The sequence below is a fragment of the Tympanuchus pallidicinctus genome, unplaced genomic scaffold (assembly GCF_026119805.1).
Source record: "Tympanuchus pallidicinctus isolate F22 unplaced genomic scaffold, pur_lepc_1.0 scaffold4, whole genome shotgun sequence".
Lineage (NCBI taxonomy): Eukaryota > Metazoa > Chordata > Aves > Galliformes > Phasianidae > Tympanuchus > Tympanuchus pallidicinctus.
The window spans coordinates 25,823,403-25,848,184 of NW_026294758.1; the positions used below are offsets into that span (position 1 = coordinate 25,823,403).

Consider the following 24,782-nt stretch of genomic DNA (forward strand, 5'->3'; position numbering starts at 1 on the left):
ACTTTGTGATCGTTGAGGTCTATTCCAACCCAAGCCATCCTATGATTCTATGAAATATCCACAGAAGTATGGGTATATTAAGCTTACGACATGCTGGAGACATATACAATACATAGTATACTATATATATATATATATATATACATTAACAAATTAAAGTACCTCATTTCAATCTAATGCAGATGTAACAATTCCTAAGATTATATAGCCATAAAAATGGACAAGTCGTGTTTGGAAAGGGGAAAAATTAAGAATACTGAAAGTAAATAATATTAGCAAGTGCCCTACTTTAGGGCATTCTTGTAAAGTGAGTCTCAAAATGATGTACGGACATCCACTGCTAACTTCAGTAGATTCTTGTTTACAATGAGCTCAGCTGACGAAAAAAGCACAAGGCTTGTCTAGACTTGTCCTGAAAATCTGGTTTATACTTCTATTCAAGATAGAAAATATCGTAAGAAAAAAAATAAAGAAACCAGCTGTGTCAAATTACAAGACTGCATACCATCATGCAGTCATGCATTCTATCTATACTCCTGAAATTATCAATAAATGCAACTTGTAAGAAAATATAAATACTCAATTTAACTGTGTCATTCACAATGTGGAACATAATAAGCCCAATTATTTAAGTTGTGAACTTCTTTTCAGCTTCAACAGCTGAAGTTTTCACCTTTTATTTTCCAACATCTTCAGTATGAACAGTGGTAAGAAGTGGGTTCTTGAACAATTATTAGCAGCAAATTTCAATCTGATCTTTCCCAGACCACTCAACTGTATTGAAAAGAGTACTTATTTTTTAGAGAAAATGAAGAAATATAGCTTACCATCTTAAGGAATGGAGTTGATATATCATAATTATAAGCACCTTTATCCTTCAAGACAAGAATATGAGCAGAGTCAATTATCACTTTCTTCAAGTTCATTAGAGAATGGAAAAGCCTGTTAAAATTTTTGAAGTAGCATTAGTTTTCAGAAATTGTCTTCTGTCATTTATGCTAAATTTGATTATATTCCTAATTTGCATTCTGAAAACGTAATTTCCATCCCACTATTCCACCACAAAATGTATGCCCCTAACATACCACTATTTCATAAAACGTTAATCTTAGGGAAGTTTGTGCTTTATATGTTTCATTTCCTATATCTGAAGTGTAGACTGGCCTGAAAAGTTGTTCTGAGTAAAGGTTGTATTTAAGCAGGATTAAAGAAACCACCAGGAACACAAAGATAATTCTTTTAAATGATTACCATCGCTTCCACTTTCTCAACTGATACAAAGTTTAAAGATTCTTACATATACTGCTATGTAATTTTAACTGTAATTTTATCTCATTGCGCTCATTGTACTAATTTATATGTTTTACTCTGTTTTTATAGATAAATCAATACTTTTTTGAAATTTAAGAATATTCCCTATGAACTCAGTAGGTTCAAAGATTATCTTAAAGGCAACTTAAATAGTAATTAATAATCAATTTAAGAGACTTGCAGAACCATCAACCAACAATCAAATTCAGCAACGCTTTATATTCCAACAGGCAACAATTCTCCTACACAATAAAATGCAGACATTACTGTAACTGATAATATCACACTTCTAGAACTGAGCATTTTGCAAACTGTAGTAAACGCGTGCCTGCTTAAAACAAACCTTTTTGTAAAAAAAGTAATAGCAAAATGAGATTTAAGTGTATACATCTATATTAAATTACCTAGTGCCATAATCCACAACTACCCAATCCTTTGATGTTCCTGTAATAGCATCATGATGCTGAAAGAGTCCAAGGTTCCTCCTTGCTTCTGTCAGCAATTTATAGTTATCCACTGAAGGAAATACACTCATCTTATTGTATTTATAGGACTGTACCAAAGCCAAGGAGTAAAGGATCTCAGCTGCTCTGAAATAGTAGAGAAAAATAAAATATTTTTAAAGGTTTAAAAAGCAAAATGCAAGACACATTTTACCTGAGCAACAAACTTGCACTGACAAGTCTTTAATCATTTCTGGTTCCACGAGATCTTGAAATGTTAATCTAGTACTTTTCAGCCTGCTGCTAGTTTCAAACAGTTAAAAATCTCGACTGCACATCATCGTCAACTAGCTTTACATCTTGTGAGCTTTCTGCAATGCTTGTCAGTGATAGAAAATGGTTACAGATTAAAATTATATCACTATAACATAGCATAAGAAATGTGAGATATACAGATCAGATCTTCAAATAAATACACCAGAGATAGACTGTCTTACGGGAGATATACGGGTTTTTATTTCAAAAAGCACCTGTTTATAAAATAACATTGTCTTAAGTATACTAATCTGTACATTCTACATATACACATGTATATATATATTTATGTGCGTGTAAATACAGGTATTTTTTCAATTACACAGAATTTACAGATTAGTATATACATATGTATATATTTATATGTGTATGTACATATATTTATACGTATATGTATATTTGTGTGTGCGTATAAACACAGTTATTTTCAAATTACTAAAATTACAAAATAACAAAAGATAGAATACATATATAAGTATACATATGTAAGTATATACACTTTTACTTTAAGTATTCTATCTTTTGAAATTTAAGTTAAGTAACTTATCTAAAAGAGTTACATAATACATTCACACTAAATAGTCATTTGATATGTAGGAACTCTGGATACAAAACACAGGTAAGATTAAACACAGTGAGAAGCCTTTCTATCCAATATCTTATGCTAAAGCTTCTGACACTAAATCATTATCATTAGGTTTCAACGAATTTCAGAAGAGTATGAATTATTTTACAAAAATACTGCAATTGCCAGTCATCCTGAATACCTAACCAAGATGCCTGCAAAATATTTTGGATATCATCTGTTAACTTTTTCTTATCTCCTTTTCCTGCAATATTAGGGTACTGTTTTTAAAAATGAATTTCCTCACAGTTAAAGGAAACCAAGAAGTTAGAAATGCAAAAAAAAAAAAAAAAAAAAAAAAAAAAAAAAAAAGGCAAAATGTCACGCTACTGATACAAATGTAAAACCCTGAATAAACTCTGTTTGGAAGATTGACCTTTCTTTTTAATTGACTTAGCCACTTCCTCTAGAAGGAACACTTGGAACTTCTTTGCCTTTCAGAAAAATATGTGATTCTGCTTTACAGATCTAACACTTAGATCAGTCTTAGATACAGATTTTTCCTTTCAGATCTTAGTGTTATTTTAAACAGTAGAATGGTTCAGTTGTCTAAGAAGAAAGACACCCAGAAGAGAAACCAATAGTAACATTCTAGTTTAAAAATCTTTAACTTAGAAGCAAGAAGTTACACCTTTCAAAAATCTCCCTATGAAAGTCATATAAAGCCTTAATATTTCTCACTTCTATTTCAAACCAGAGCATATTGGAAGCACGACTAAGAGAGTTACTTAAAAATTACCCATTTTGTAGTCATTTCATTCTGTAATTCTACTTGACAGAACACTGAATAAACAAAGTATTACTTGACTGATTTCTCAAAGATTATACCCATTATAGCTTTAGGTCCACTCTCTATGTAACCTAAATAAATAAAAGTAAATGATTTCACCAGGAGTTTCTGAACTCTGAAGATGTGCCCTTTTCTAGCCATCTGTACAAGCATTCATACATCTTGTTCTTACATGTCATACACAGAGGCAATAGAAGGATGAATATCTTTTCAGGTACAAAAGCCAACATGCTTTGGTTAAATTCTTACAAACAAAAGTTTAGATTCACCTGTATATTTAGCAGCTTTTGCAGATGTTGAAGTTAACTTACACTCGTACATGTGTAAATATTTTAATGGTGTAACGTTGTAAATATCAAATATAAACTTGAAAGTAATTCACACAAAACAGCAACGTAACTATTGAAAAGCAAAGATGAATAAAGCAGATGCAATAACATGTTTGAGAAGAATAAAGCTATGATAAAGCTAAAATGAAATTAAATCCTTAATCCATCATAACAAACATGAATCTCAGGCAATGAATTTTGCCCACTATCAGTGTTAAACAAGGCTGTTTTCACTTAAAGGGAAAGATACTTATGATAGATTAGTTCTCATTAGCTTATTATTTATAATGAAATTAAACTAAAAAATAAAACATTTCTAAGAAAGTCATATTTTTGTATTTTAAATGCCTTACAAATTCCCTCTTTGTAAGCTCCTAAAATTCTTAGGTTTTTGTTTGTTTGTTTGTTTGTTACAAAAGCACAACACTTCCAACATTTCAAGTTCTGATGAAATGTTCAGAAAAGCTTAAAAGGGCTACCTTTTAGCACATAAAAAATATTTTTTACATAAATGAAGATTAAACTTAGACATTTTATGCTTGATCCGTTTTTTATTAGACCACACAAACATTTCAGATCTCAGTAGGTATTTTACTTGAATTAAGCTGTCAAATACCCAAACAGTACTTTTATTCCACCTGCCAGAACTGAATTTTCACAGCGTTTGTAAGTATTCTAATATGAAAATATCAAGTCATTATTTCACCTGCATATTGCACCTGGGTATAAAAAATTATAATACAATTTTGTATTTCAATTTCCTACCATTTCAATAAAAACAGTATGTTAATATTCAAGATTTCTGTAAATGACTAGTTCTGACATATTTTAGACTGTACACTTAGTATGTCCAATTTCAAAAGCTGAGAAGATGCTATGTTCTTCTAGAATTTGAATTTTAAGAAAAACTACCTCCAACATGAAAAGAGTAAAACACGAAAGCTCAAATCAACAGTTAGTTACATTTTTATTTCAGCATCTATTCTAGACATTCAAGTGTGTGGCAAGCTACAGATTACTAAGAGATGTTAGCAAAATACATTTTTTAAAAAGTTGAGCATAACGAAGATTAAATCTACTGTTTAAAACTACTCTGCAAGATCTAAAATAATTATCTGACAAGTGCAAATGGAGACTTCTGACCTGATTTGCTTCCCCAAGTCCTCATTTCTCACAACGCAGTAACATACAGAAAATGACTTACAGAGGTTGACAATTTTTCATGGTAGAAAGAGATAATTACTGAAACCGATATCATCCAATCTGAATAATATGTCTAAGCTTTTTTCACAGAAGGCAGCAGATGGATCGAGTAATTATTTTCTCTCAAAACATTTGCCTGAACTACAGACATTTAACTACAAACAAACATTAAGCTTTTTTGTTCATCAAAAACAAAAAACGCATGGCAGGAAAGGTATTGCAGTGAACAATATAAAAGGTCCAGTTTGAACTATTCCCAGCTCTCTTCACCTTCTTCATTTTATCTAGTAAGTAAAAGTGAAATAATAAGCATCTGTTAAGTTCAACAGGCTTTGACCGCAGGACGCAGTAATAAGACTAGCGAATCTATGCTGTAAAGCCACTCTCACAGAACAGCTGACATTTCACAGTCTAGCATCAGATAGCAAAGTACTATTTCCAAGAAGGATAAGAATGTGGAAGGGACTATAATTTGGGGTCCCATAGCACCTACTATACTGGTAGGGCTACAGAAAGAAGGATGCCAACAGCCATCTGGTAATAGCTCACCAAAGAAAAGCAAACTGGCATATAGATCTATAGCTTTGTCTTTTTCACCTTATGAAAAGCGCGTTAAATCCAGTTAAAGTACTAACATACAAAAATATGATTACTTGATATAAATCACTGGAACACCGAGCTTTTGTGGATCTAGAAAATGCAACCATGGAGATAAGCAGTAAAGAATTGAAAATATACAGAAAGCTTCCGGAATATAACAATATTTAGGATCACACAATAAAGTAAATTGTTTTTGTATATATGTACACATACACCCTAAGACTGACTAAAACATGAGAACTTTAACAAAAGAAAGGCAATTTGTATGCCTTTCAATAATATTCATATAAATTATCAATGAAGTAGAAAATAATATTCATATTAGATATCAATGAAGTAGAACTTATCTGCTTTACAACACTTTTCAAAATACTTGACAAATAGTTAAACTATCAACATAGCAATACTGCAACACACAAAGATATTTTTTCCAACTCAGGCCTGTCATAAAAATGCTTTTGTACAACTAAGCTCATAATTTTTAAATTATGACTTGTATCAATTTCCTATTTTGCTACATTGCTAGCAATACTGTAGTCTGCAAACCTGTACAGAATTCTTTTTTCCTGAATGTTTATACAGTTAAGGAAAGAGAAGCAGTAATTTCAAGAAAAAAAAACAAGGAGAGTTTTTTGTTTTATACTTTTCAATCTCAGACTTTAAGGCTATACACCTCTAAAGTTCAGTGTACATGTATTAAAATGTGTGCAAGACCATCTATTGGGATGTGAGATTTTCTTTTTTAACATTAGTAAATCAATTATTTAATAATAAATATTAATAAATTGTTAATAAGAATACTACTTTAATCACTTCCTACTACACACAACTTAAAAATATAACTTATCTCAAACCTTTTACTTCTGTGCATGTTTTACTGTTGCCAAGGCCTTCTTGAAGGATACCTACGCACAGCTTGCAGGGCCTGGTCTCGAAGCACATAACCCAGGCTCTGCAGTGTGGAAGAAGCTGGAGCTAGTGGGCCTTACCAAAGTGCTCACATAACATCAAGACTCCAACACAGCACGAGCAGGGACAAGGTCAAATAAAGGTCAGGACTTTGGGGCACTCTGTCTAGTCAATCACCACAGAAGCTTGCTGAAGACTCCTGAACTTGATGAACACCGAACAAAGTCAGAGCAACTAAATTATACAAAGGTGAGCCTACACATTTACCTTTGTTGACCCTCCACCCCTGGACCACAGAACTAAAATGATGGCTGGGCAGTGATACACACAATTAGGTAGACAGACAGATGTACCCATAAATCTGGTAATAGGGATGCGAAGTGTGTCTTGTGAGGAGAGGCTGAGGACATTGGGCTGTCCAGTTTGGTAAAGAACAGGCCGAGATGTGACCTCACTGCTCTCTGCAGCAACCTGAGAAGGGAAAACGCAGGTAGATGCTGGGCTCTGCTCCTGGGAATTGATGTCAAGATGGAAACAGCACAAAGCTGCACTGCCAGGAGGTGTCAGACTCTCCATTAAAAAAATTTATTTACCATGCCAGTAGTCAACTACTGGAAGAAGCCTCCTAGAGAGACAGTTGATGCTCCATGCCTCTAAGTGCTCAAGAGACATTTGGACAGTGCCCTCAGTCGTTCCATTGTGCTTTAAGTTTTGGTTAGACCTGAACAGTCAGGCAGTTTGACCTGGTGATTACTGCAGATCTTTTGCAACTGAACTATTCCATAATTTTTAAATGAACAAACTTATAGAGGGGAAGGAGAGAGAGGAAGGTAATAATTTATTTTATTTTTTTACAGCTGGAGTAGCATGATGAAAAAGTTTTGAAGACCTTTATTATGTCTGACCATCCCATTACGCTACTGTTTTTGAGAAATCTTAACCAGATATCTCAATTTCAAATTGCCTCTTCTCAGTAAGTTCATTTAATCAAGTGTAACTATTTTCTGATAATAAAATTAAGACTGCAAACACTCGTAAAATCACTGGTACATAGAAAAAAAAAAGAAAATCCGAGATAAGTAGAGCTAAAATAGGAATCTAATTATACCGTGAACACTCCTTGCTAGCACATCACATCCTACTACAATTGTTGCGATTCACGTCCTTACATTTCAACAAGACTGTTTCAGTTTTGAAAAATGAGTCCGTAAAGAGATAAAAAGATTTTTTCAATGAAAAAAAAAAAAAAAAAAAAGTGCAAGAAAACATTTTGAAAAGCAGCATAAAGAATGAAATGCTTCCACAGCAGGAAAACGCGGAACAGCCGGTGGATCAGGTACACAATTCACAGAATCACAGAATCACCCGGGTTGGAAGGGACCTCAAGGATCATGTAGTTCCAACCCCCCTGCCTAGCAAAACACATGCAATAAGAAAATGCTAAGCCAACACTGAGACAATATGAAATATGAAACGTGAAAAAAGAGCATCATTTTAGTGAGCTTTAGGTATATGCATTGATAATTTTCCAAAACCAAAACAGTACAGACGTAACTTCATCATCTTTATTATAAAATTTTTACACTATCCTTCTGAGGAAACTTCTTGCTTTTTACCATTCCTTACAACTTTGTCTTACTTTCCTCCTCTTTGCTGACTGTCTTTGGTTTCCTTCCTCAATACTTGGAAATCCATGAAAGTTGTTAACTTCTTCCTATTCACTGCAATACCTCAAAAAATTTTGAAGTTTTATTGCATCTTCTCTTCCTAAACACCTTTTTAAGTTTCAGGCCCTCAAATTTCTTAGGTCTTGCTCTTGCTTCCTCTTCTTTATAATTTTTCCTCAGATCTGTTACTCTATATCCTTTGAATTCAAACAGAAAGCTAAAAAAAACAAGTTAATTACAAGATGAACAGAACTTACAGATGATGTACAAGATGTATCTCAAGTCTGTGAAGTCTACATTTTACCCGATTTCAGATTTTCTGAAATCCTATATATTACCTTTCTTGCTCCCTCCACCACTGCCATTGCAACACAAAAATATGTGATCAGAAATACTTAAGGATCATTCATCACTCTACATATTTTCTATAGCCCAAAAGCTCTGATCTGCAAAAGAGGCTGCATTCCAATACCTATACTTCAAAAGGTCCCTTCAAAGACAACAAAAAAAATCCTTTGAGAAAGCATCATTTTAACAGTCATCCTTGGAAACAGGATCCCCAAGTTTTGCGAATAGACAAGTCACAGATTTGCATCCCATGCAAAATAGTTTCTGGAGCCATCAATACAGTTTAGTCTTTCTCAATGCATTTGATCCACAGACTTATTGATCCACATACTACAAAGGGAAGCCACTTAATTACCACGTTAATAGAGCAATTTTTTTTATTATTTTTTTAAAGATGTAAACACTTATCACAGCAAGGCAATCCTGACAGTCTGAGGTAACACAATGTTCTTGACTATTTTTAAACTGCCTCTGAAACCCTTCCAAAACTCCGAGGAAGGACAGATTTTACACTTATCCAGATCAAATACAGAAATAAAAAGAAATAAATCCTGCTGGATTCAGGACCTGATGGTCACTTGAATAGTACGTACAAGTAAATTACTAGTTTGGATCAAAAAAATAACACTGTATTTCTGAGGATTGATGAAATTTCAGGTATACTGACTAATCATCATTACTGGGAGACTACTCTGCTATCCTTCCTGTAACTAAATTTAAAAAACAGATTTCCAATTAGTTTTCCACCTATCCAACACATGTATTTACACATTCACCTCTCTCACATATTAAATGACATGTTATGTATTTATTGGAAAGCAGTATTTACCGTAAGTAGGATTCCAAGACTCTATCCAGTCGTTTATAGAAGGGTCGTGATGTAAAATATCCACTCCAGTAGTGATGATCCCTGTCTGCATAGGTGAAAAAGTCTCCACTTAATACAGGGAAAAATGAGCTGCTGCTCCTTTCACCCAAATTACTTTCTTTGTGAAGAGCTTCAAAGTAATCCGATAAAGTTCCAAACTGGGCCTGGAAGAAAATTAAAATGACCATAGTTCCAATTTCTTTATTTAGACATATGAAGAGAATGATGCACACACATTCCAGGAATATGTCAGTCTTCAAGACGAATTATAATAGAAATCTAAGCTATAACATTTCCCTGCATGCTATTCAGACAAGGGTAATGATTCTTTCAGAAGTTCTTCATGAATTTCATGTTCAAGAAATATGAAAAACTTTTTTTTTCCATGTTAAGAATGCATTAATATCCAAAATAAAAACTAATTGTCAAAAAGGAGTGAAAGTATTCTCTTGTGTAAGTCTAATATATGAGCAAATAATTTCCTCAGTATCATCTACGTTGACATCCGGACTAAACAAATAACTGAATGTAATACACCAAAATCTAGAATCCATACTATATGTAGAACTCCAAGTGACTGCTGATCAGAAAATTAAAAATGAGTGTCAATAGTTTGTTGGCTTTTTTTTTTAACCTACATTCAAAGAAACTGTTTATTGAGATCCATGATCAAAAGACAGCACTTACAAGCTTGAGGGCTACAAAGGTTGAAAAGATAGTACCTTGTGCAACCAATAAAATCCATTAGAATAAAATGCATCAGAGCTCTTAAGGCAGGACGGTGAACCCTCTGTATACTCTAAGTTCTTAAGAAGTTGATCATGACGTTTTATTTGCCTATGAAGTTTAAGTTCACTTGGGAAGGTGCAGCGGATGGCGCAGGGTGCAAGTTCTGCTGCTAAGATCATAATCGCACACAAAAATGACACCAACATATTAAAAAAAAAAAAAAAGCCAAAAACTAAATAAATAAGGAGATGGAATGTAGGGTAATAGTGCTGCATCCAGACAAAGCATCTTAGATATTGATTGTTTGAATCATAAAATGGCCTAGATTGAGAAGGACCACAATGATCATCTAATACCCAAGGTATTAATTAAGGTGGGCAAGTAAGGGCTAATGAAGTAGACCACTAGAAACCATAACAGCAGATCCCTGAGCAGAACCTACAGCAGAAATGGTCCTTGAGGAACAATACTAGAGGCAGAGCCCACAGCTTTTGCACCAGTGATGAATTCACATAGCTCTGATCAGTAGGAAATGAGACAACAAAAACTCTATTGCTGTTAGCGCCCAAAGAATAATTACTTGTTCAGTCTAGTAAAGATAGTGATTGCAAGATGACCAAAGAGTATTTTCCAGGTCTATTCCCTTCCATAGTAAACATTCACATTTGTCATGTCATCCATACCTCACAGAAGACAGATGCTGACGAGCTGTCAGCTGTGAGCCCAACAAATCATCCTTCTTACACATAACACTAGTCAAGAAGCCAGCAGGAAGAACTAATGTACTACTCAAACCTGCAGGATTAGGGTAACAGGGGAGATTTAAGAGAATTAGGGTATATACTGTACGTAAAAACTGAAAAAGAAGTGAAAAAGGTAGACCAGGTTTAAGAAGACTAAATATGGGGGAAAAAAATAGCGCTCTCATTTCTTACATAAGAAAAACCAAGATTGTGCTCCACTATCTCTTAGCCCCATGTTAAGAAGTGATGAAAATGTAACAGACTTCAGAAAGAATATACTGTAGAAGACTTTGAAGTACACAGTTTACACAGCAGAATGAAAGAATATGGATAATTTAATCTGATAATTCACTACTTCTGTAGTCAGATTAATCACAGATTTTACTGTATTGAACAGTATTATTTTAATAGTAAAAATATGTGCAAGCAATCACCTTTCAGTTAACTTCTTTTGTTTGTTACAGCACTGTAGGACATAAAAACAAGAGGACCCAAACATAGTGACATAAGTTTCCTGAACTTCCAGTAAGAAAATCAAATCATTTCATATAACAAAGACAAACCCCGTGAGCCTTAAAATAACTAAACATGAACTCTGTGAAATAAAAATAATCTAGTTTGAATATTACTTAGAATTTTCAAGCATGCAGTACTACTGGGAATGTTCTGCTTCAAAACTACCAGTGTTTTACCACTGCATTTCAGAATACTGAGAGCCAGTTTTCTCCACAAACATGAGAAAAGGTTTTTACTTACCTTAACATGCAATTCAGGATGAGCATTCATATAATCAAACAACTTCTGATAGTTCTGATACTGCTGATCCCATTCTGAGCTCTCAGCATAACGAAAATCATCCCCTAGTGGAGCCAGCAGAACTTTAGTACGGAAAAGCTTTGACTTCTTTCTGTATTGATCTAAAATCATCCAAGCCCTTTGAAAAAAAAAAAAAAAATACTATAATTCAGAAAACAGAAGAGTAAAGAATAAGTATTTGAAACAATTATCTGACATCAAGCTATGCACTGTAGTGACTCTAAAAAAGACATAATGCACTGTTTCACTTTGTAATTTGCAATTCCCTCTACTGGGGCACCACATTCAACCAACTGCGCTGCCGACACTGTGCCAATTAAATCTTCCAAAAAGCATATCAAGATCTTAAACTGTAGGCTAGTCTGCATCAATTTGCTTCTGTGTCAGAACTCACAGTTTAAATTATGTTTACCTGCTTTATATTTAGATAACAATCCTAATCCTTTCCAGCCCTTTTTTAAAATAATAAGCAAGCTCTTCTCATCCCGTTCTGTAATTCACTCAGACACCTAAATTCATACCTCCACATCCTTGACAGACTAACTGCTCATAAATTAATCCTGGAGTAATGTCAGCCTTGCAAAAAAGATTTTTCTTGGAAGACTGCTATTAAAAACCTCTATTCTCCTTCCTTCCTGTATTAGAGTCAAGTCTTCTTAACCTCAATAACAACCTTAAAAAAAAAAAACCCAACACACAAAACCAACTAATCAAACAATTAAAAAAAAAAAAAAGGAAAAAGCAGTGAAATTCTTGTTTGGCATCTTCTCATGTTTTCTCAAGGAAAACATGTTTCTGTCATTAAGTAGCAGATTAAGAATACTAGGAGTTACGAAGTATGAAGTCTGGGTTATTGAAAAGATCAATATCAAACTCTTCAGCTGTTTATTCTCTTTAATTAGAGATGTGGAAATAACGTTATTACGGAGCACAAATTATAGTAACATCCACAAGAGAACAGAAGTAGGAATGAGATGAAGTTTTAAACTGAAATTAGCAGCTAATTCCGGATTCCAATAATCTTTTTCTCTCAGAATTTTAACAGGTGTTCTGCCATCATCTATTTTGAATTTGTACTCAAAACATAAACATGTCCGTAACAACTGAAACACCTTTGAAATCCATAAACTCATATTTGATCAACAAGTCAGTGTTTGTTCATTTTCTTATTCAATTTTATAATTGCTGAGTAAACACATCTGAATGTACAGTGATGGAAGATATCAGCACTAAACCTTCAGTTGAATAGCTACATTTCTGCCAACATGAGATTACAAACAACTAACAACTCTGCTTCTGCCTCCTCTCTCTGCCTTTATTATAACATACTTTATAGTTCAGATTACCAAATATTTATCAATATTACCAAGTGTTAATCAATATTTTCCATGACATTCAACAGGATGCTGATTTAAATGTGAAGTCTTCCCACTCATACAACAAATACAACAACTGACTTGACAGAAAATTTGGCATTTCCACCTTATAAGAAGCCAGACTATATTTTTTCATTACACTGTTCGAAAAATATTTTAGAGCCTCTTGAAAAGTACAGGATTTCAGGAAAGGCAAGTTACTGGTGTATTTGCCTTTGGTATCTCTTCTCAACGTCTTCCTGTAGTTTTTTTTTTTGTGGGTTTTTTTTTTTTTTTTTTTCCAAATTCACTGCAGAATTCATTAATGTTACTTGCCATTACCTCAAAGTACTTTTATCTGTAGGATACCTAGCTATTTTTAGGAGAGCAGTAGGATCCAGTGCAAACTAGTTCCATTACACAGCACCAATGAAAAATCTAATGTAGCATGTCAAGTATGTCTCCTACTAAAAATTCTGTTTCAAGAGAAATTGCTCTCTAATAACTTCCTAAATCACTCTCACAGGAAGTAGTGAGAAAGAGTCATCAAAAACCTGCAGGCAGAACTTGCAGAAGATGAAAAATACTTTCATTGAAAAAAACAGATTCAGAAAGAGTTTCACTTTCTGGTCCCTCAGCAAGATATTGGGTAGACTTTGAGATTTGTTTTATTCTACCCTTCTGAATAAAAATGGATTATGGATTAGTCATGATAAGCTTTTTCTAGCCATGTATAACAGCAAAATTATAATAGAAGGAGCACCATTTTACTGGCTTCTTAAATAGTTACAAAATCCTGTAATTATTGACAAAATACATAATGCATTTTCTCAACATATCAATATATTAATAAGCCAAGTCAGTAATAACATCACCAGTGAGACCAGGGTCTCACTCTTTGCTCTATGATCTCAACTAGAAAACAAAACTATTTGGTTGATCTGCAATTTGCTATTCAGGTGAATTTGTGAAGGAGATCTTTATGCATGGTAAGTACTCCCTACTCAAGAATCAGGAATCTGAGACCAAATGCAAACACCAGTGCCACGAAAGCAGTTTAATTCTACTTGCCAGTTCCACATTGAGCAATGTAATCAATTAAAAAAGAGGAAAAAGCTGAATGACCAAAGTGGCTTTTCTGAGCAGCAGGGGAAGAAACAAAGCCCCATTTTGCATGCCTTTAGAGTACTGAGTGTACATTTTTGCAGTTCTAATTCTTTCCTATATCTATAGATGGGAAAGAGACATTCATTAAAACAAGCTGTGCTTCCTCAAACAAAACAGTTCATTTCCATTCAAGGAGAGGAAAAAAAAAAAAGCTGTATTTTCTTTTAACTCGGATATAAGTTGTTTGCTCAAAAGCTAGAACTTCAACATATAGATGAGGGTACAACTGAAAGACTAGGCATGTACAATCTTTATAACCAACACCGTTCTGAGGTGTAACTTAAAAAAGGACAGGCTTTCAATTAGATGGCTCTCTCATTCCTTGCTTTAATTGCAATTAACTTCCAGGGCAACAATAAATCCAACAGCTACTAGTCCTAAGTTCTCAATCAAATATTTCTTTAGAATGCTTGTAAAGCCATAACAGTATTGAAATCAAAAGCAAACTTATCTGAATATTTGAAATGTCTTATCAATTTAATTGCAATTCTAGCATTGATTAAAGGTCACTACTGTAAATCCAGCCTCTAAATTTAACGTATCAAATACTACTTTATTCAGCTCCATGTAGTATAGATCTCCTATATTTTTTTCACTCAAGAAACAAACCAGAAATGAGAGATATGACTGTGCTACAGACCTGTGCCTTGGAAAGCTTGTGACATACAGATTTTCCAATTACTCCTGTATTTCTTCTGTCTCTTCTTCATAAAGAACTCTAAAACTTCTGTTACACAGGCCAAATCAGAGAACTTTGTTTTCCACAATATTCCAAAATTTTCTTTAAATATGAATAATACTGCTAGCATTTTCTAGAAAACCAGTATTTCCTGTAGGTTAATGGAGTTATTTGAAACTACACTATGGAAGTGGAAATGCCTATGCTCTTTCTAGTGTCACAAACGTAAAGCCAGGACACAAAGACAAGTCAGTTTCACCAGTTGCTACTTGTACATACGTTTGTTGCAACAAATTGAGTCACATTATCAAGATTTTTCTTTACATAACAGGGACTTAAATACACGTGAGCTTTTCCTTACTAATGATAAACACTCAGTAACTGAAAATTTTATCTGTACTCTATCATAATTATTGCCCTGTCATCACCTTTCACCTTTCTACTTTCAAATAAGATTACTTTTTTCCTATCATCATTTCTAGTACTAAAACATGACAGTTGTGATATATGTAATTTTTTAATGTTACAAATCACATTTCTGATGATAATAGCTCACTTTAAATAATCAGCATCTAGAATAAAACTTTAAAGTAACCCTGCTATTCTTAAAGCTGTCATACGCAGCAATTTGCAATAATTTTGAACACCTTCACAGACTTCTCTTGTACTCATAGCTGTTATACAAGGCCTGAAGCCAGTAAATGGGACCACAGAAAACAGACTTCCTGAAAAAATAACTTTAGCAATTCCATCTTCAGATTTATTTAGTTTCAAAACACTAAAGTAAATGGATACGTAAAACTTTGAAATTTAATTAACAGTATCAAAACAACTCGTTTTTTTTCTGAACTGGATTGCATCTGAATATTTTTAGTTTTTAAACAGAACACACAAGACGCAGAACATAGATTCATTTAAAGCATTTACACTAGGAAAGCTAAGCCACAGATTGCCAAGTACTGTGAGGACATACCATGGGAAAATATCTCACTGTACTGCAGTTACAGAATGCTTAACTGTGCTATCCTCGCTGTCCCTTACGTCTTCCACTGGAAGGAGACAAACTACCTTGAATTCACAAAAATTACAGTGAACCACATGCTACATAACTACTACCTAGATTTTGTACTGAAGGCCCTTTCACAGTGGAATATTCAAAATGAATACAGAAATAGGGCAATTAGACCAATCTTAATTATAGCGTTACACAAATTTACAGTCAGAAATCAGGAAACCTCTCTTTCTCCATGCTGCTTTCATCAGTTATTCAGCACATACTCACCAGAATTTCCCAAATGTGGACTTGGATTCCATTTCCCTTAAGATAAACTCTCTAACAATGTTCCACATTTTCTATAGGATAAGCTTGCTTAAATACTATAAAAAACTTATGAAGTATGGTTTTTGGCCCACATTAAAGTGGTTAAAACTACACAAAATAAACACAATAAAGAAACACAAAATAAAGAACAATAAAGATATCTGATAAATACACACAGTACTACCTCTATGACGTAGCTTCTTCTGTTCTGCAAATATACTTTAGAAAGTTTCAAAGAATTTCTGCAACTAGAACCACAAACCATTATTCTGATACTGAAGGAGCTAAAACCCACTCACACCCAAAAGTCACTTACATACTTCAACTTGCATAATACTGATACTTTAGAGCTGTACCAGTGAATGCCCAGTGATACTGACAGTACAGTCCTGACCAAATACAGATCCTTAGATGCATCAAATTAGTTGAGAATTCTGACCTGTATTTATGAAAATGAAGTAAAAAAGGTAAATAGTGGTAGGGAAAGAACTTTCATTCAAAAAAGAACAACCATCAGAAAAGCTGATTCAATTCGAGATTATTTTTATAGTTTCTGCTATCAACATAAAACTTTTTCAAACTTATTATAAAAAAAAAAAAAAAGAAAGAAAAAATGTTTAAAAAAATTCTCAGAAAACAGAACAATAAACTGCAACAACTTAACAGCTTGGATTCCTGAGGTGTTCAGAACAGTGAATGGGGCGGGGTGTGAGCAGAGAATGGGGCAAGTATTTGAAACAGTGAGATAAACTGAAGTGACATTCTGAAAGAGTCACATTTGAACTTTTTTTTCTTTTCTTGTTTCATTATCAAATACATACAAGTTTAACTGGATGTACCGCAGTACATTGTCAGCAAGGCCCAAGTGAACAGGAAAACCAAAAACATTTAGCATGCCTACAACCAGGATTTACCAGAGCTTATAACACTTGTAAACTCACATGACAAGAAATGGAAAAGAAAAATGAAATGCGTCTTCCTTAATTATCATCTATTCTCAAACTTCACTGTCTACTACACTCTGAACTTAAGAGCAAACACTGGGTATTATTTTCCCACTACATATTTAACTGAAGAACTACATAAACTCATCAAGCTAATCATAGTTGTGATCTTAGACCAGTGCTTCTGTCTGGTTTTGAAGTTATTTTCCTCAGAATATGAAAAAATTGTACCTGTGTTGAATGTTTCCAGAGTGAATGGCTTCAGGTGGAACTCTCCATGGACAGCTTACTCTTCCGCCAGGAAGACGTTTGAAATCAAACTGGCAGCAGATTTTTGGATCTGGACCACAAGTATGAGGAATATCATAGCTATAGAAAGGCATCATATGGCAAAGGATATCTGTACTGGATCCCAAATCTGCAATTAAATAAATAGAGCATACCTTTACTATAAATTCTTAATTTGCCAGAACGAAATCAGTTCCACTATCTCAATCCAAGACCAAGACAATTTCTTGCTTTGAATATCCGTATCTAAATTCTATGTAGAGCACAAAGTTTTCTATGTACGTTTGATATAATAATAAAGGCTAAAAATGGATCCAACACAACTGGAATCCCAACAAAGCATGAGTGGTTTGGAAATTTATGAAGAAAATGTTAGGGATTTTTCCCACTCACACGAAGCTGACTACTTCCAGAATTAGAGGAGTGAACAAAAATATTTTTGCACTTCAAGCAAACAAAAAGAAGAAACTACGCAAAAATAAATAAAATGATGCAACAGCCTCCCTCAAAATAAATAAATAAATAAATAAATATGGTGTTACTCTCTTCAGCACATCTGAGTTGATGAGCTTTAATAGTATCTGGATTTCTGGAACACGTGACTTCATTACATTACCAGTATGATTCCACAGACTTGTAAAATACATTTTAGGTACTTGTAAATAGAAGTGCATATACTTCTACGTAAGGACTTGTGAATTCTTAAATTTTCCAATTAGTCAGTCCATTCTTTGTCCCACTAAAACTAGAGCTGTATACAAACTTTGTCCTTCTCAAAAGAAGGTATTCCAAAATTTAATTTGAAAAAAAAAACCCTTAAGTTCTTTCAGATCTTAAATGAACCCTAAATTTGCTCCTGTGGTAAAACTTCCAAATGCTGTTTACTTCAATACGCATTTTAAGCATTTTATGAATGTTGCTGATGTACCAAGGAACCTGTATGTTGCCTTAAAAGGCAATTATCCACTAATATATGTATTTACTTTTCAACTACAGCTGTTATCTTCATCTCAGGTACTACATCTACACATTATGTCAGATGAGCATGCTTTGAACTTTGATCTGCGATCTCTTTTGAAAAGCCTTCTTCTGAAATCCAAACACTACACCATTAGCATACACGTCACTTACGCATGCCATCATTTTAAACGGGCAGGTCAGTTAAGTCATCCATTAAATGAGTGGCATATACCAACATTAAAATAAAAAAAACCTCCGAATTGTTTCTAAAAGATTATTTCACAGTTTTATGTCTTCCTCAGGAGAAGTTTTCTTGCATAGCAGATTGCCTTCCTTGAGTACCTTTCTCACTGCAATTTCTGATTAACAACACACAGATACCATAAAACTTCAAAAGCATCACTACCTTTCAATAGCAAGTATAAAACAAACTTGTTATGCTCTGTACTGACAAAATAGTGACGTATCAGTTTATTTTAAAAAAGCAAGAAGTAAACTTGATTGCATATCTTCACCATTTAGCTTATAAGGACTCGGAACAGTATACTAAGCACAACAAAAGATTCATATGGAAAAGCACATTCATTTAAACACATATCAGTTTTCTAAGATATAATGACCACATTAATTATGAAACCTTTCAAACTGTATAACATGTAATTTATAAGAAAGCAATTACATTTATTCTAAAAGTAAAGTGTACTTTTTTTCTACAGATGAAATGAAAACGAATTTTTGTTTAAAGTTTTTAAGTGGGAAACAGGAAAAAAAACATTAAAAAGAACATGAAACACTTTTCCCCTCCTCACGTATTGTGTAAAAGAGATGGGAGAAGGAAAATGAAAATTCTAAAATAAACAGTATGATAAGATGACCGACAGAAAAACTGCAGCTTTCATATTTTAATCCCTTCCCTAACATTCAGGTATTCACTTTTCCTTTTAGTTGCAAAAAGTATCCTCAAATAAAATTAATAGTCTATTTCTTTTCTAATGGAACTTCAATTTTTTTAAAACTAGACTAACTACCCTAAACAACCTGTCTGTAAAGATTTTTCAGAGCATTTATTCAAGTCATCTCCACATTTTCCCTGTATAAACAAAATATACACATTGACAGAAAGGAAAAACACATACCCCAGTTCTGTCTCCAAAAGAATTCTAGTGTCTTCTGAGTTGCAAAATATTTTTTAACTGAGTAATGAACTCTTTGTATAAGCATTTTTGAAAATCCTGCGCGTTTCAGAAGATAGGCCATTGTTGGTGAATGCCCAAAGGGATCAACTGCCCAACCAGACTTCGGTTTTACTCCTGTTGACAAGGTAAAAAGTTGAAGTGGACGAAAGAAAGATGTACCAATGTAGTTCAAATCAGACCATTAAATACAGAACGTTAAAGAAAATAAAATAAAATACACAGCTGAGTACTAAGCCTCCTATAGAACACACCTTGAAATTAAATATCTAGAATTAAACAGTAATTACTTCTGAAAAAAATCAAATATCCTAGAGGCAAGCCTGTCCGTCTAACTGCATTAAAAAAAACCTGAGAGTAGTACCCTATATTGCAGCACTATTTTCATTTTGTCTCAAACGGCTTTACATGGAAACATAATTAAACTTCCTTCTCATTTAAGTCATTTCCAGATGTTACAATTGGAAAGAAATGTTGACAGAAAAATGAACTGATGAAAACAGATGAAAACATGATGTGACTTGTTTAATTTTCACTCAGTGTAATTTAAATAATTTTAATCTACATTTGCTTTGCGACTTTTTTTCTTTCAAAACTGAATTAATTTACTAGGCTGGCAAACATCAGAATAATAGTGGTTACTATTGCCTTTTAATTTAATTTCATACTAGCAAATAAAGAAGTTGTATCCACCTCTTGTTTAAATAATTCTTCAGTGTGGCTCCTTTCAATACATTTTTTCTTTTTACTTTCTCATTAAAAAAAAAAAAAAATCAAAAAATTAAAACCAAAAACAAAAACAGTGGTTTGCTGTCTACCAGGGGCCTGCATTTGAGACATCAAAAAGAACAGACCAGGTATGATAAAGCCAGGAAACTACTATTCCTTCCTGGTCTTTAAGCAGAAAGGTTGAAGAAGTTGGGATTGTTTCAGTGGGAAAAGAAAAGGCTCCAGGAAGATCTTGTTGTTATCTTCCAATACTTGAAAGGAGCTCAGAGGCAGGAGGGGGACCAACTTCTTTCACAAGTAAATAGAGATAAGACATGGGGCACAGATTCAAACTGAAAAAAATAAAAATAAAAAAAATAAAAAAAAATAAGAAAATAATTAAAAAAAAGGAGTTTAAGGTTTGATGCCAGGAAGAAGTTCTTTGAATATGGCAAGGCATTGACACAGGCTGCCCTGAAAAGTTATGGATGTCACCAGCCCTGGAGGTGTCCAAGGCCAGGCATGATGCATTCCTGGGCAGTCTGATCATGTGGTTGAACATCATGCAGCGCTATAGGCTTGGGCATAGGCTTAGGGATAAGTGGTTGGATGACTGTGAAGAGGAAAGGGACCTGGGGGTGTTGGTTGATGCTCGGCTGAACATGAGCCAACAGTGTGCCCAGGTGGCCAAGAGGGCCAACGGCATCCTGGCCTGCATCAGAAATAGTGTGGCCAGCAGGAGCAGGGAGGTGAGCATCCCCTGTACTCAGCACTGGTGAGGCCGCACCTCGAGTGTTCAGTTTTGGGCTCCTCACTGCAAGAAAGACATTGAGGCCCTGGAACGTGTCCAGAGAATGGCGAAGAAACTGGTGAGGGTTCTGGAGCACAAATCTTATGAGGAGAGGCTGAGGGAGCTGGGATTGTTCAGGGGAGGCTCAGGGGAGACCTCATTGCACTCTACATCTTCCTGAAGGGAGGCTGTGATGTAAAAGGGTCTGGCCTCTTCTCCCAGGCTAATAGTAGGACCCGAGGAAATGGCCAGAAGTTATACCAGAGGAGGTTTAGGTTGGACATTAGGAGAAACTTTTTGTCTCAGAGAGTGGTCAGGCACTGGAATGGCTGCCCAGGGAGGTGGTGGAGTCGCCGTCCCTGGCAGTGTTCAAGAGGCGCCTGGATGAGGAGCTATGAGATGCGGTTTAGTGCTTGTGGTACTGATAGGAATGGGAGGGTGGTTGGACCAGATGATCTTGCAGGTCGTTTCCAACCTTGCCATTCTATGATTCTATGATTCTATCCTGCCCACAGCAAGGGGGGCTGGAACTAGATGATCTTTGAGGTCCCTTCCAAACCAAGCCATTCTATTAAGATAACAGTATAACAAATTTTCAAAATAATTTAATTAAATAGGATAATGTTAAACTACTATTAAAATCACTAAATAAATAATTCCCCTGTAGAAGAGGTTATCTCTTCTTATGGAAGTAAGCCAAAAATACCTTACTCCAATAATTCCTTAAAGTTCTGAAAGCTAATGTGTTGTCTTTATTTGTTTACTTTTTTAATGCAAACAATTTTAATATTAGAGTAAATTTAGGTTTTACAATTACTCTAAGATTATTTTTAATTATCTTACACAGAAGTCCAATTAATATACTGACTACAGAATAGACCCAAACACACAGAATAATAATTTTCAAAGAATGTGAAAACCTGTCATCATTTTCCAAAGTCCCACTTCCTAAGACCAGTAAAACACATCAGGATAGAACATAATTTAAGTACACTTCATCTAGAAAGTTTTTTTGTTTGTTTATCTGCAAACTGCAGTTACAAATATTAGAGTCAGTCTTATGGTTTTCACTACAAAGATCTGATTTAATATTTCTGGGAAGCAGAGCAAACCGCCTCTTATTTTTTAGACATATTTTTTAGAAAGCTGTATTAGTGCAGTTAACTTTTAGTTCAGTGTACATACCCAAGTTCCGTTCTAGCCATTGATGTCCTTCTATCAGTTGGTCAATTAAAGTGAAGTAATGAGAAGAAGCTTCATCAGGCATTACCCATCCTCCTGTTACTATTTCAAACTGCCCATCTTTTATTAACCTGAAAATTATGTAAACTGTGATCAAAACCTCGCATCTAGAAATACACTTTTAAAATCCATTTCTGAATATCCAATAGTTATTTATAAGGGACACAATGACAAAATCTGAATCATGCTACTTCCATCACTGGACTATACTGTTTTTAATCAAACAGTGAACAAATGAATATATGAACTGTATATTTCTTAATGTCTCTGTACAACAATAGTTACAGCTCTACTACAGCTTTTTTCTTTTCAAGTCAGGAAATAATTTCAAATATTTCATGCATAAATTACAAAAATGAAATAGTGTACATGTCATGGTGCTAGAGGTCAATTGAGTGAGATGCCACAATTAAAGTGCTACTAATGTCTCCCATGCTTTGTTCTTTTTATTGTTTTAGAAAGCTTAAATAAACCTTCAAAGTTTATTATGTATATAAAGGCTCCAGAATAGCTCACTCATTAAACTGCATTCCTGAAACACAAGATGATCCAGTTTCCCTATAAAGATGTCTATAATAGAATGATGCTTCCAGCATCAGATTGTCTCTATAATTTACGCTTACTATTGTATACTAGAGTGTAAGTGTTAAAATAATCTAATACAGATAATACCAATAAAAGTATGGTAATTCATACAGCAAAAAGTTACCAGTGCAGTTTCCCTAACTGTTGCAGCAGTTTAAACTAGTATCTAGTTTCCTTGAAGAAAGCACATAGTTCCTTAACATTTGCCTCTTACAGTGTTCCAATGTATTTCTTCAATCTCAAAAAAGAACTCATACATATATTCATGCATTAGAAAAATATTTTAAAAAATTATTTACATGTCATTTTCAAGATTTTCATGTTTGCATAAACTCTGCAGTTCTGAGGCTTTCCTAACCCTGAAGTATACTGCACCCTATGCATCCTGAAGGAGGAGTATGAGCAGAAGAGCATCTCAGAGGTGAGCTATCGACAGTTGGATCCAGTCTTGAAGCAAAGCACATTAAAAACTGAACACGTTTTTCAAAACTCTTAACTAGATCCTTACTTATATTTATCAAGGAGCACATTTTCTCACTTCAGTGCCTATGCAAATCATTTACTTTTGTATTATATTTCAACTTCTGATTTTAAAAATAAATTAGAGGAGTAAAGTTGTACAATTGAAGTACCACGTGTCTTAAAAATGTATTTAACAAGGAACAATGTCATTTCACAGCAGTGTTGTAAGTGTGTAACTGAAGGAAAAAATATATACATAAATCACTACCATGAAAGAACTTCATAAAGAAGTTAGGCTTACAATCACAATTTAATAACAATTTGAATGATATCTTCAAGATTGGACATGGAAACTTTTAGACAGTTTTTCAGTAAGTCAGTAATGAAGCTCTATTTCTCAGAGAATCATATCATATTTCTCATAACAGTTGTAATTTTTAACCAGAAAACAGAAAAAAAAAAAGTCAGTACTTGAGTAGTGCACTTGCTGTAGTAATTCTGCATCACAAGTGAAATATAAAGCTTACAATGTAGTCAACTACACATGAAGTATCAAAACATGCAATATGGAACGTAAGAAGTAGCAAAAGTGTTCAAACCTTTTAACAGCATCCCTTCTCTGGCTATCTATTCCATCCCACCATTTTGAAAAGTAAGAAATTTCAGACCAAATAAATTTCCTTCGGTTGTCTTCTTGCAGTTTAATAACCATGTTATTTAAGATATGCTGTGTCTGATCTCTGAAGTAATCATCAAAAGTCTTCAACCAACCTAAGTTTAAAAAAAAAAAAAAAAAAAAAAAAAGTAAAATTTAAGTTACTTTCAAAAGTCTTAGTGATCTATCTTATTCCCACTCCCTGCAAAAACTTGAGCTGAATTTTACATGCTATAGTTAGTTTGTAGTGCTAAATTCTGAGGGCTTTTTGTTGGCTTCATGTTTTTTTTTCTTGTTTTGTTTTTGGAGGGGAATTCTTTGTTTTCTACAAAGTTCAGCTGTTTTATTTTCTTGTATTAAACATGCAGATTATTAGGTATTCTACTTCCATCAGCTGAGAATATGCAAATTTTTAACTTGTGTATTTTTTAAAAAAGTAATTTAAGCAGAAATGAAGAAATAAAAGAAAGATGTAGATATCTGCAAATTCATATTCCTTGATGATTTCCATTATGTTTCCTCATCTCTCTCAACAGAAGACTATATGTTAACTGGTGTCTTCCCAGCTTGTGACTTATTCCATCATACATATCCCCATAATTGTCCTTGAATTTCTTATTTATCTAAAAATTTTACATAGCAAAATTACTAGCAACACATTACACATGGACCTTAAAGAGAAAATGAATAGAGATTAATGGTATTGCACAGCCTCAGGTGTAAAGAAGTAAAATGGA

At 33.9% G+C, this 24,782-nt stretch overlaps 1 protein-coding gene across 1 annotated transcript in view; it reads right to left on the minus strand.

Annotated features, from left to right (window-relative positions):
* Positions 1-24,782, minus strand: part of MAN2A1 (mannosidase alpha class 2A member 1) — a 114,814-nt gene that overhangs the window by 59,981 nt on the left and 30,051 nt on the right. The window contains exons 4-11 of the mRNA XM_052700980.1: positions 23,990-24,161; positions 22,287-22,414; positions 19,547-19,720; positions 17,394-17,580; positions 11,637-11,814; positions 9,370-9,572; positions 1,716-1,901; positions 828-942 (exon numbers count right to left, since the gene is read on the minus strand). Coding sequence (XP_052556940.1) covers positions 828-942; positions 1,716-1,901; positions 9,370-9,572; positions 11,637-11,814; positions 17,394-17,580; positions 19,547-19,720; positions 22,287-22,414; positions 23,990-24,161 — 1,343 coding nt within the window. The remainder of the gene's footprint in view (positions 1-827; positions 943-1,715; positions 1,902-9,369; positions 9,573-11,636; positions 11,815-17,393; positions 17,581-19,546; positions 19,721-22,286; positions 22,415-23,989; positions 24,162-24,782) is intronic.